The 13,696-nt window shown below is 39.8% G+C and overlaps 1 protein-coding gene across 2 annotated transcripts in view; it reads right to left on the bottom strand.

The window, feature by feature from the left end:
- Nucleotides 1–13,266, bottom strand: part of CPD (carboxypeptidase D) — a 61,185-nt gene extending 47,919 nt beyond the window's left edge. The window contains exons 1-2 of one of the 2 annotated variants that reach the window (XM_080681596.1): nucleotides 12,422–13,266; nucleotides 5,520–5,767 (exon numbers count right to left, since the gene is read on the bottom strand). In XM_080681596.1, the coding sequence (XP_080537722.1) occupies nucleotides 5,520–5,767; nucleotides 12,422–13,167 (994 nt within the window). In that variant the 5' untranslated portion in view covers nucleotides 13,168–13,266. The remainder of the gene's footprint in view (nucleotides 1–5,519; nucleotides 5,768–12,421) is intronic. The other variant, XM_080681595.1, reaches the window with a different exon arrangement.
- Nucleotides 13,267–13,696: the final 430 nt, after the last annotated feature.

Raw genomic sequence — 13,696 nt, 5'->3', positions numbered from 1 at the left:
GTGGATATATACATACATTCCTATATATACAGTCTTAGATAGATAGATATACAGTCATGTGCTTCTTAATGATGGGTATACATTCTGAGAGATGTGTTGTTAGGTGATTTTATTGTACAAACATCATAGGGTGTACTTACACAAACCTAGATGGTCTAGCCTACTACACACCTAGGCTATGTGGCACAGGCTATTGCTCCTAGGCTAAAAACCTGTATAGCATGTTACAATACAAAACAGCACGAGATTAAATCAAGCACAAGAGAAAATGACGCAATCAAGAAACTTAGTAAACACCAGATGTATGAGGCTGCTGGTGTTTTACAGGGGGCATATTGTTTTACAGCAAACTTTTTCTCTTTAAGTAGAAAGAGTACACTCTAAAATAATGTTAAAAAGGTAAAAAAGAACCTCGGTTGCTCAAACTTAATTCATTCCGGAAGGCTGTTCGAAAAGCGATTTGTCAGAAAACGGAATCATTTTTTCTCATTAGAAATAATGTAAATTGAATTAATCCTTTCCAAACCCCCAAATGATTCCCTGTTTCAACCTTTCTTATATACAGTACATGTCTAATGCATGTCTAATCTAAAAAAAGGACATAAAATATAAATGAAAATTTAATAAAAAGGAAATGAAATGTATAATAAAAAAATGAAAATTTATATACACATTAGAACTTACCTTTAATGTTGAGAACTTCTGATGACTGAACATGGAGAAGAGGGAAGAAGGGATGGAGGGGTGGAGGGATGGAGGGGTGGAGGGATGGAGGGATGTTACTGTTTGGAAGGGGAATCCCCTTCCAAAAAAAAAAAAGTCAGGTAGTTTGTCTTCTGGGGTTCTTTCTTACTTTTGTGTCTTTGCTCCACTAGAACTTGCTTCAGGCTCACTGGGTCTCTGTCTCACTAAAAACCTATCCAATGACATTTGTTTTTGTCTGCGTTTTAACACCTGCCTGAAGTGAAACACTGCATTGTCATTAAACAAGTTTATCACATGGTTTGCTACTTCTTTGTCAGGGTGATATTTCTCAATAATTATTCACAGCACAATTTCCCGATATGTTAACAATGTGAGGTTTAGCGGTAAACTGACTCAAACTCATGCATTCTCTTCTTTGTCACCAGCAAAACATATGACCAATCATACAGGTATCAGCATGAAAAGGTTGTCTGGTTGAGAACCAAAGTTTTGTTCGACAACCATTTTCCATGAACAAACTGTTCAAGAACCAAATTGTTTGAGATGGGAGATGTTCGAGAACTGAGGTTTGACTACACAGTAAATAAATAAGCCAGTAACATAGTTGTTTATTATCCTTATAAAGTATTATGTACTATAGTTATGTACAGTACATAATACTTTTATATGACTATCAGCGCAGTAGGTTTGTTTACACCAGCACCACCACAAACACAGGAGTAACGCACTATGATGTTACAATGGCTATAACATGGCTATTTCAGCTCTATTGTAATCTCATGGGACCACCTTCACATATGTGGTCTGTTACTGACCTAAACATAATTATACAGTACATAACTGTGTGTGTGTAAATTTCTGGTCCCAAGCAATTAAATTATGCCAGGAAACAATATCAATTCAATTTTCAAAATCATCTACACTGCCATATGCTTTCCACATCTCTCATAACTCCTAAATCCCTTTATCATCTTCACCTCCCTGTCAAGCTCCAAAGCCTATTTCTCAACTGCCCATTTCTCAAGTACCATCTCCAATTTTCACTCCTCGCCCAGCTAAAGAGAAAACACACACACACTCAATGACAGAGATGGGATTCAAACCCAAGGCAGCAGGACTCCAAAGCTCTGCTCTTAGCCACCTCACACACTGCCTTCGAGTCCTCCTATTTTCAGGAAAATAGTGGGATTACTTGTCCTTTTAAAAGTTTTATAAGTTTAAAGAGGGCAATTCTTAAAAGCTGACCTACACTACAATTCAGTTTCATTAAACTTACTTTGGAATAAACACACTAAACCATCAGATTATTTTTATGTCTTCCATGAAGAAAAACCGTAATAAAGAGTGGTAGACAAAAGGCATATGAATCAGCACACTGTGGTTTTTGGTGTGTTTTTTGTTGTTGTTGTTTGTTTGTTTTTGTTTTTTAAAGAAGAAGGCCTGCTACACGAGTAAGCCCAGCTTAGGCTCTGACAATAACGAGCTTTAGCAGGGGAGCACAACTATTCAGAAGCCTTATTAGGATCATCATTCCCTAGGGGTAGCCTGCAGCTCTGAGAGACATGTTGAGAGAAGCCAGGACGACCCACAAAGGCAGCTAGATATGCTGAGTCAACCCTGGCAATGAAGGTGAGATGGGGCCAGGTCACCTCACATCCACACTACTAATAAGCTGTCTGATCCATAAGAGCGGGAATTGTTTCTGTTCTGCTCCCACTGTAACCCCACCACCTAGTAAAGTATATGGAACATGGCAGATACTCAGCAAATAGTTGCTAAGTGAATATTGTACAAGTTAGTAAAAAATATTTCTTCTCTGAGCCCTTGATTTCCTATAATGCAAAAGGGTTGGACTAGAACAATACATTACTTTAATCTCTACAAGTCATACTTCAGTAAACTATAATTTCTAAGTACTTCACATAAAGCATCAGTAAAATTACTCCAAGATATCCGGGTCTGAAAACAGCCTAGTCACAAGGTTTCATAACATCTTACATCATCTTACTTATGCAGTCCCACATAAGATAAACAATGAATTTGCTCTGTTGAAAATAATGCAACGGCTCAATATTGCTGAGGCAGAAAGAGATAAAAACTAGCTATTGTAGAAATAATATAATATAAAATACGTTTGATAATGTAACAAAATCAGCTAAAAAGGGAGAGAAGTTGATACTCCTAAGAACAATAAAAATACAAGCATCAAAATTTAACTTTTTCAGATGTTTGCAGAATGAGAAAAATCTGTTAGCTGATTTAACCAAATAATCTTACTGTGAAGACAGAACACTTATTTTTTTAAAATAGTATAACATAGATTTATCTCCTATAATCAATTGTTAATTAGAAATTACTTCCTAACCTTTTACAACTTTCTCCAAACAGGAAAAATAAATTATTTTTAACCCATTATTTTAAATAATATCTCAAATAACGGAGCAGTACCTTAACTATATCATAAAACCACTAGTTCATGAAGTCGGGTTTTATTAAATATATTTGCTAAAAACTGAAATGGAATTAAAGCATGTCCCTTATCTATAAAAAATTTAAGTGGTTTTCAAATCACCTCCAATTGTTATCAGCAGAAAGTTTTACTTCTAAATATTTCAAACCTCTTTGTGAAAGAAAGCTTGCTACATACAGGGCAGGGCAAAATTATGGTGACAGTTGTGAATACATGAAACAGAGTTTCTTCTTGTATTATTATTTATTATATTACTTTCCTTATGAATAACTGTAAGCCTACTTTTGCCCCACTCTGTATAAGAACCATTAGAATCAGAAAACTCTAGAAAGTATGGAGTCCTCACACATAGAGCCCAATCTGGGTACACATGGCTTGACATAAAAAGTCAGAGTAATTCAAGTTTAAGTAAAGGCACATGAAGAGAAATGTCATAAGATACTTTATAATGTGACTAACTGCCAATAAAAACAAAAGGAAGACGGAAGGCATTTCATCACGGGCAAATTCTAAGAAGAGAAAAAGTTTATACTGATGACATTTTCATGGGATGACATGTTCTTTCTAGTTACTCTTAATTAAACAGTCTAAGTCTGTGTATTAAAAACAAAAAAGTTAATTCTTCAGAGAACATCAAAACTTTAAAATCAACAGTAGCTGTTTTTATAACATTTAAAAGAAAGATACACAATCCAAACTTACTTTAACAATTCTTTTAATTATAGCATTCTGGAAGCCTTGTACATTGCTGGTGGGAATATAAAATGGTGCAGCCAATGTGGTAAACAGTTTGGTGATTCCTTAAAAGCTAACCAGAGAATTACCATATGACCTAGCAATTCAACTCCTGAGTATACACCCAAAATATTTAAAAATAAGGACTCAAACAAATACTGTACACCAACGTTCATAGCAGCATTATCCACAGTAGCCAACAGGTGGAAACAACCCTGTGCCCATCAACAGATGAATGGATGAAGGAAATGTAGTATACATATACAACATTTGTATATGGAATATTTCTCAGTCGCAAAAAGGAATGAAGTTCTGATACATGCTACAAAATGGATGAACCTTAAAAACATACTAAATGAAGTGAGCCAGATGCAGGACAAATACTGTACAATTCCAGTTACATGAAATATCTAGAATAGGCAAATTTATAGAGATAGAACGATTAGAAGTTACCAGTATATAAATATCTAATCACTATATCATACACCTGAAACTAATAAACATTGTATGTCAACTGTAAACTGAACAATTAAAAACAATTACCAGGTGCTGAGGAGGAGAAGAAAATAGGGACTTTAATGCTTAACAGTTACAGAGTTTCTGTTTGGGGTTGATGAAAAGGTTTTATAAATAGACAGTGGTGATACAGTGGCATAACATTATGAATAAATTAATGCCACTTAATTCTACATTTAAAAATGGTAAAAATGCAAATTTTATGATTGACATATCTATGTATTAGTTATATATATATACACCACCACATTTTTTAAAAAAGCAACAGCAATCCATGATCACCACACAGACTAAAATGCAAAAGGAAAATGTGCCTTTATAAAAAATGGAGAGAACTTGGCCACTGGCAGCCTGACCTGATGTGCCTCCTGATATGATGTGATCTATATAATGGTCATACTGGAAAATCTGACCTGAATCTTATCATAAAGAAAATGACAAATCTAGAATATGGGATGTTCTGTAGGACAACTGGCCTCGGCTCTTCAAAGGATTCACCATTATTAAGAAAAGAGAGTGCTGATAATGACTGTTTTAGATTGGGGAAACTAAAAAAAAACAAAAAACACCACAAGAGCCAAGTGCAGTTTTTGAACCCTGACTGGGTCTAATCTGCAGGAAAAGGAGCTATAAAGAATATTCTGGGATAACAGAGGAAATTTGAGTTATGGACACCATGTGGAATGATAGTATTGAATTATTGCTGATTTCTCAGTTATAGTAATGGTATATGGTTATATAAGAGAATGTCCCTATACTTGGGAACTACATGCTGAGGTACTTAGAGATGCAGTGTCATGAAATCTGCAACTACTTTTGCAAAGTTTGACAAAAGAGAATAAAGGTGGAGGAGGGAGGGAGGGAGAGAGCAGGCTGGAACATCTGGGGTAAGATAACAGTGAATTTAAATGAAGGATATAGGGGTGCTCGTGCAGTTTTCTTTTGATTTGACTGTGAGTTTGAAAATTTCACAATAAAAAAAAAAGTTTAAAAAATTAGAATTTTTCAAAGTTTCCTCATTTCCACTCAAAGTATACTTAAGGAAGCTAAACGAACAATGGGAAAAATGTAGCAAATGCAGTGCTTCACATACCTTCTACGTCATACCAGTGTGCACCGTTCGTGATCCCGTCTGTGAAAGTCTCATCTTCCTCTCCGGGGCAGTGAGGTGCCCCCGTTTTCATAATGGGGTGGTTTGAAGCATAGGCTTTTGCCAAGTATTTAAATACTTCATCATCTGAGGTTTTGCTGTAGATTCCAGTGGCCTTATGTTCTGGAGAATCATCAAAAGGATAGCTTGCTACCACTGAGCCACCATGCAGATTTCCAGAAAGCACGAACCTTTGAAAATACAACCAAGTCACATATCTCTAAAAAAAACAACAACAAAAACCAACACAGAAGACACCATGTATTTAAAAATGTTACATCTTTCAGCCTTGGCCCATGTGGCTCAGTTGGTTGGAGCATCGTCCCATATACCAAAAGGTTGTGGGTTCGATTTCCAGTTAGGACACATACCTACATTGTAGGTTCTATCCCCAGTCTGGTCAGGGCATATATGGAAGGCAACCAATCAACGTTCCCTCTCACACTGATTTTTTCTCTCTCTCTCTCTCTTTCTCCCTCCTTCCCCTCTCTCTAAAATCAATACACATATCCTCAGGTGAGAATTTTTAAAAATTTTTTATATCTTTCATAAATAAACTCAGTATCTCTCTTGATACCTAGAAAACAACTCTATCAGCTGTTATAAGTAGATCAACAACAACAAATGGAAGGAAAGTATTATCAATTTAACAAATTTTAAACAGTTTTTACAATTCTAATTAACTTCAAATAACTTAAATTCTTTTCCCCATCATTAAAAAAGTAGTTGGATGACACAATATAAATTAATATTTTCAGGAGATGTCTTATTCAGAGAATTCTAAATTCATGTATTAGGTCAAACAATGTGCATTTGCCAATATTCAATCTTTTTTGACCTACAAAATGACAATTTCATATAGTTCAAACTAAAACATGTATTTCATAAAGTGTTAATTTCGTAGAAAGTGTGCCTTGCGTAAATAAATATTTGTTGAATACATTAGTTAGGTTAATAACTTTCATGCTTTTTAAGATAAGGAGTCTAATTTGAAACAGGATGTATTCACAATATACTAAATTCACATTTTCTCTTTTTTAATATATTTTTTATTGATTTCAGAGAGGAAGGGTGAGGTATAGAGAGATAGAAACATCAATGATAAGAGAGAATCATTGATCGGCTCCCTCCTGCATGCCCCCTACTGGGGATCAAGCTGCAACCCAGGCATGTGCCCTTGGCCAGAATGGAACCTGGGACCCTTCAGTCTGCAGGTCAACGCTCTATCCACTGAGCCAAACTAGCTAGGGCTAAATTCACATTTTCAAGAGAAAAGCCACAGCTGAGAAGACTGGGGGTGAGGGGTGGGGGGAGAACCTGATACACTGAGCTGCTTTCAGAGAAAAACAATAGAGCACATAAAAGACTAGTCCTCCATTGCATCACTGTAAAAGCAGCTCTCGGCCCAAGGTTCCTGATTGGACCATTAGAAAATAAACTGACAGGGAGGGAGACAAGACTGCTCCTATAAAAGAAACATTTTTACTTTTTTATGTTTCTACTTTGAAGTGAACCCATTTACAATCTGGTCAAACTTATAGATACAGAAATACTCCTTTTATGGTGAAAGCTAAAGGCAAAAATAGACTGAAGTCCTATTTATACATCTCTCCCTCATGTAATAGTTCAAATCATCACTATGAGTAGAGATTAAACACTTTTCTCTTTGTACTTAAAACTGCATTTTCTTGCTTTTGCCTTTTTGTGGTTGAAATGAACTGACCTACAGAAATTCTAAAGGGAGTTGACAAATAACATTTATTTCTATACGCTTGAAAGAAAACTAAATGTATGATGTCTCAGAGGAGATCAAACAATGAAAATTACACAGAATCTGTTCATCAGTAGAGAGAACTTAGCCATTAAGGGCAGTGATTAAATACTAAAATAGACTATGAAAATCGACTAATTAAAAACTAATATAATTGTAATTAGCACTCTTCCAGACACACAGGAGAATGCCATTTGGTATCATGGCAATAGCACAGGCTATGGAACCAGCCAAATGTGGGTAAGAACATTCTGTCTCCCAGACCTGTCTCACTAAAAACATGACCAGGAAAGTTACTGTCTTTACATTCATTGAACTCTAGTTTCTCTCTCATCTGTAAATGGGGATTAATGATACCTGCTTCCCTAAACAAGATTCCCTAAACCAGTGGTCAGCAAACCATGGCTCGCGAGCCACATGCGGCTCTTTGGCCCCTTGAGTGTTCTAACGCCACTTCTTCAAAATAGACTCGCCCAGGCCGAAAACCAACTTCTGCACATGAGCCACGAAGTTTCAATCGCACTGTACATGCACGCCCGCACGTGGTATTTTGTGGAAGAGCCACACTCAAGGGGCCAAAGAGCCGCATGTGGCTCGCGAGCTGCGGTTTGCTGACCACTGATTTAGGGAATTTTGTTTAGGGAATTACTGCCTTATAGACTATCCTTCACTCCCCAGTACCAGACCTTGGATGACACAATGATACAAAAAAAAACTGCCCTGACCGGTTTGGCTCAGTGGATAGAGCGTTGGCCTGTGGACTGAAGGGTCCCAGGTTCGATACCCATCAAGGGCATGTACCTTGGTTGCAGGCACATCCTCGGGGGAGGGGGGAGGGGGGAGTGCAGGAGGCAGCTGATTGATGTTTCTCTCATCGATGTTTCTAACTCTCTATCCCTCTCCCTTCCTCTCTGTAAAAAAAAAAAATATATATATATATATATATATATATATATATATATTTAAAAAAAAAGAAAAACTAATTACATATTCTAACATTCTAACTCCACCTTACATATCCCTCCTCCATAGTTTAAAGTACTAACAATTTACTTTTCTGGTTTGCATGCCAAAAATAATTTAAAGACTCCCTTCTCACCCCCCCACTTTGGGAAAGTTACAAGGGGCCCAGTTCAGGCAATTCATTCAGCAACAAACTTTCCTGAGTGTCAACTATGTGCCAAACCGTATACACTAGGGAACCTCCATGAAGAAACAAACACAAAAATGCCCTCAAGACATTTGTATTCTAGTAAAATAAAATGAATTGAATATTCTAAATAACTGAAACATGCTACTTTAATTATATATTTTCAATTAAAATGACATTCCAAGATTCTCTACTAAATGCTGTTTTTTTCTTTGTTCAACAATTATTGCAACACTTCTTAGAAATATTATTAAAATGGTCAAACCAAATATGGTACTTATAGAACAATGATATACTTGCAATGTACGAGAGTGATAAAATTCAATTATTAGATTTTCCTTACTCTATTTACAGTTTTAAAAGTACCATTGCCACTCTTTGTCAAACCAACTTTGCATATCAACCCAATTTTATTTGAAAGGTATGTATGGTTTCCATTCCAATCAATTACTATACTTGACTTCAGTATCATATATCATTCCGTGTGTAAGATTTAAAAGTAGCTGCTAAGTATATTATAAATATTATAAACAAGAGTCTATAGATACTAAAATATAAGTCTCTAAGTTAACTCTATTATATTCTATAGGTAATCCTATAAATAACTTTTAAAAATTAAGCAAACTTTATGTCTGATAAACTACATTCTAGACTGAAGAAACTGTAGATATACACACAATCCTCCATAAGTAATCTGCACCATCTCCTAATATAATGCTTTTCACAAAGTTGCCAAAAAAAGTATATGCTAATCTATTAAAATCTAAGTAGACATCTTTAAAGATATATAGTGTGACAAAAAAAAATTGGAGTCAAGTAAATAATAAAATATTTAAATAATAGTTAAAATCTGTATATTTTCCTAAATATATGTCTCAATTATCAATAGTACAAAAACATCCTCTGGATGGATTAAAGTGAGACAAAAAAAATAAACTTCACTTTTCTAAGCAGGAGAAAGTAAGTCTTAAAATTTTACATATTCAAAATAACAAAAATCTATTTCTAATATAGCTAAGTGAATAGGATAACAAAAATATTATTCAAATGATTTCACAAATTACTGAAAAAGGTAATTTCCCCATACAGACTAATGCTTGTGGTTTTTAAATTTCCTATTCATAAAGCTGACTCTCTATAATTAGGCATCAGTCTCAAATTGTGTGTGTGCTTGTTTTTTATTTTAACCACATCAGTGTCCTCTGCTATTAATAATTAAAGAATATGCGTTTTGAGTTAATTTTGAAGATTGAGGATGGATGGGTGTACTTTTCACCCTATACTGTATATAGTCACCTACTTTCTCTTCTTATTAGAGTTACATGTTTGAAGAATGGTTGGGTATGGTTAGAGTAGTCCATAGTCATAGAACAAAATGACTTTCTATGTAATACCAACTGAGACAGATGAGCTTTTAAAATCCTCACAAGCTCCTATCATTGAACTAGCTTGGCCCAGACCATAACTTATAATCATTAAATACTGGGGATATAAAAGAGTTAACCAGAGTGTGAATTTTGGGTCCCAAATTTAAAGTTTTCTGTATAGCTTCAAGGTGACTTGCACCAAGACAAAGCGCATTTTCATTTTTGGTCAGAGCAGAACACTGAATTGAAGAATCTAGCCACAGAATTTACATCCCTGCAAAGGTCGTGACAGGGCACTTTAAACAGGTTACTTAAGCTGTGATGGCCCTTTCAGGCGTGGCTTAGTTGCTTGGAGCATTGTCCTATGCACTGAACGGCTGTGGATTTGATTCCCAATTAGGACACATACCCAGGTTGCCAGTTCATTTCCTGTCAGGGTGTGTTCTGGAGGCAACCTACCCATGTTTCTCTCTCCCTCTCATTTCCTCTCTCTCCAGAATCAATGAAAGCATATCCTCAAGTGAGGATTTAAAAAAAAAAAAAAAAAAGGCAAGGCAAAGAGTGCATTTGATATATCATTTAGGAAAAACCCTGGCCATCACAGCTTCTGATAATAAGATATACATTAAAGTCACTCCTACTAGTGTGGCTCAATTGGTTAGAGTGTGGTGCTGTACACAGAAAGGTGGTGGGTTTGATTCCTGGCAGGGCACATACCCAGGTTGCAGGTTCAATCCCTGGTTAGGGCATGTACTGGAGGCAATGGACCTATGTTTCTCTCTCGAAGCAATGCTGCTTTCTCTCTTTCTTTCTCTCTCTCTCTCTCTCCCCACCCCCTCTCTTCCTCCTTCCCTCCCTCCCTCCCTCTCTCAAAGTAATGAAAAACATATCCTCAGGTGAGGATTAAAAAAAAGATGTAGTCCTGGCCGGTTTGGCTCAGTGGATAGAACTTCGGCCTGCAGACTGAAGGGTCCCGAGTTCGATTCTGGTCAAGGGCACATCTCCGGGTTCCAGGCTTGATCCCCCAGTAGGGGTCGTGCAGGAGGCAGCCAATCAATGATTCTCTCCATCATTGATGTTTCTATCTCTCTCTCCCTCTCCCTCTTTGAAATCAATAAAAATAATTAGTTTAAAAAGATGTACATTAAAGTCGTATTTCTTATGCGAATGTTCAGAGGTCATGACATGATTACCTTTAAAAGAAAAATAATCTTTCCTGAAAGCATATGTGAAATCAAATACCTGCAAGGGATCTCAAAAGGAGTAAAGCTTTAAGATAAAAAGAATCTAGAAATGTCACAATGCCCACAAATTTTCTAGGTGCTATATATATACTGAAATCTTGTAGAAGAGATTATTCCAACTCCCACAGAGAAACTTCTTTGCTCATTATTACTTTTATCTTATCTGTCACTCCAAAATCTCCTTCAAATCAAGAGGGAAAGATTAACATGCCTCAGGAAGACACACAAAAATGGGGATATCCTGGCAAAGCTGATCCTTGAAAAAGGGAGGCGGTGCATGCTCATTCAGACATTATTCCATCTGGAGTACGTTCCCTCTTCCTTTATTCCTTGCCTCCGTTTTGCTCAGTTCAAGGTCTACCTCTTCCTCAGAGATAATACATATTATTGCAGACCACACACATTCTGCAGTAGGAACAATTCCTATAAAGTTTTACTGGATACATAAACACACCCCATATATATTTATAATATTCTTTTGTCATACACCAATTTCTTGAGATCCTCATATGCTTTTTATTTTTTAAATCCCACATAGTGCTTAATAACACTTAATGGTGTGTACTGAGTGTGACCATACAGTGCACAGATGGTATCAGGAACCCTTCAGAGAGTTTAAAATGAAGCCGCTCACAGATGAAGGATCCAGATCTGTGCAAGTCCTCCCGCCATATCCATGTGCTCCTGAGCTGAGTCGGAGGTAGTACAGACTGGAAGAGAACCAGTGTCTGTCAAATCACCAAGAGGAAGACCCTGGGAGTGTCCTCTATCATTTCTGGGCTACAGTCTCCCTCTATGGCAGCGAAGAGCACGAACAACCTGCCTGAGTCTAAGTCCCAAATACACTGTTACTACGTAAATTACTTAACCAATCTGACCCTCGATTTCCCCGTATGGAAAACAGGAATATTAATGGTGTCTAGCTGGAAGGGCTTAGCACAGTGCCTATAGCAGTAAGATAATCGCAATATTAACAGCTGATCTATCAAATGCGTGAGCTGACCTAGGTTATCCGTAAGGTCTCTTCCATCACTCATATTCTATGATCCTGTGAAAATAGGGGCCAGAATGCCAGAAAGGAGTCTCTTCCCTGGAGCCAGACTGCTCTCTGCCCATCCGTTGAACAAATGACAGCCTCTAGGCAGAGGTTCTCGGACAATTAGAGGAACAGGAGGCTAAGCGGCCTGGGGCCTGTGCCCGCTACGGGAGGTCGCCCTCCACCCTACTACCCCGTCCTGTAGGCCTGCGGGGCCCTGTCTTCGCCCGGAGACTCCTGCGGATCGGGGGGGCAGGGGAGGAGGGAGGACACTCACTTGTTCCTGCGGATCCAGTCGATGAGGGCGCGCACCTCTGGCACGTCGTCCAGGGCCGGCGGCTCACCCGAGCTGAACTGGTCCGGGAAGCTGCGGTTGAGGTCGCGGCCACGGCTATTGTCGCGGCCGCCGGACCCAGGAGGTCCACCGTCGCCGAAGCCGCAGTCGCCCTCGCGGGCGCGCTCGAAGCCATCGGGGTTGAGGCTGGGCAGCACGTACACGTCCGTGGTATTCAGCAGGCGGACGAGGCGCGGGTCTCCGCGGCGGTAGCCGGCCGCCAGCTCCCGGGCCAGGTAGACGAGCACCTGGCGCGACACAGTCTCATCGCCGTGCATATTGCCCACCAGCTTCACCTGCGGCCGGCCGGGCAGCAGTGGCCCCGCCGCGTCGGGCCCCGCGTCACCGTCAGGGGGTGGCGGCCCCAGGCCAGCCGTGAGGCGCAGCACCCACAGCGGCCGGCCCTCCACCGAGTTGCCGATGCTGAAGAGGCGGGTCAGGCCCGGGGGGCCCGCGGCTGCCGCTTCCCGCAGCGCCGAGCCCAGCTCCTCTTCGTGGTAGTAGCGGTCGAACTGGCCCTCGCCCGTCTCGGCGCCCGCACTCGTCGTCGTGGTCGTCGCCTCCGCCTTCTTGATGTGCGCGGCCCGGGTCGGGCTCCGCAGCAGCAGCAGCAGCAGCAGCAGCAGGCACAGCAGCGGTGGGAGGCGCCCCGGCTGCCCGAGTGGCCGCGCGCCCCAGCCGCTCGCCATCTTCCAGCAGCACAGCTAGCCCGCTCAGCTCCCGCGGCTCCGCGCTCGGGTGGCCGCGGCCCACCGGATACCCTCCGCGCCTAGCAACCCTCCGCTCTCAGCCAATCGCGGAAGAGCCTTCTGTGGCGTCACGCCGAGGGGCGGGGCTTTCCTTAAAGTAGCGGAGTCCCTTTCCTTCTGCCTTTCTCTTGTCCGGGAAGAGTTTGCTCACTCTCTTCCTTTGCCAAGGTTGCTCTCGCTCTCTTTCCTTCCTCCCCATGTTCTCTCCTGCATGTTCTCTGCTTCCCTTCCACTGGCTCAGTCTCTTTATGGCTTACCCCTTTCTCTCAGTGCTTTTACTAGCTCCCTTACCATTTTTGTTGCAGCCCCCCGCCCCCCTTCCACTGGTCCCGGCAGCGCTTTAACGCTTAGAACCAAGAATCAAAACAATCAAAAGGTTCAAAAGAATGCACCTTGGAAAAAGCCCAAGGAAGCCTCAGCCCTTTCCGCCTTTTACTCTGCAAGCGAAGGAAGGGAATGGGACACTCGG

Source organism: Plecotus auritus, assembly GCF_963455305.1.
Source record: "Plecotus auritus genome assembly, chromosome: 7".
NCBI lineage: Eukaryota > Metazoa > Chordata > Mammalia > Chiroptera > Vespertilionidae > Plecotus > Plecotus auritus.
This window is presented reverse-complemented; position numbering and strand designations above follow the sequence as displayed.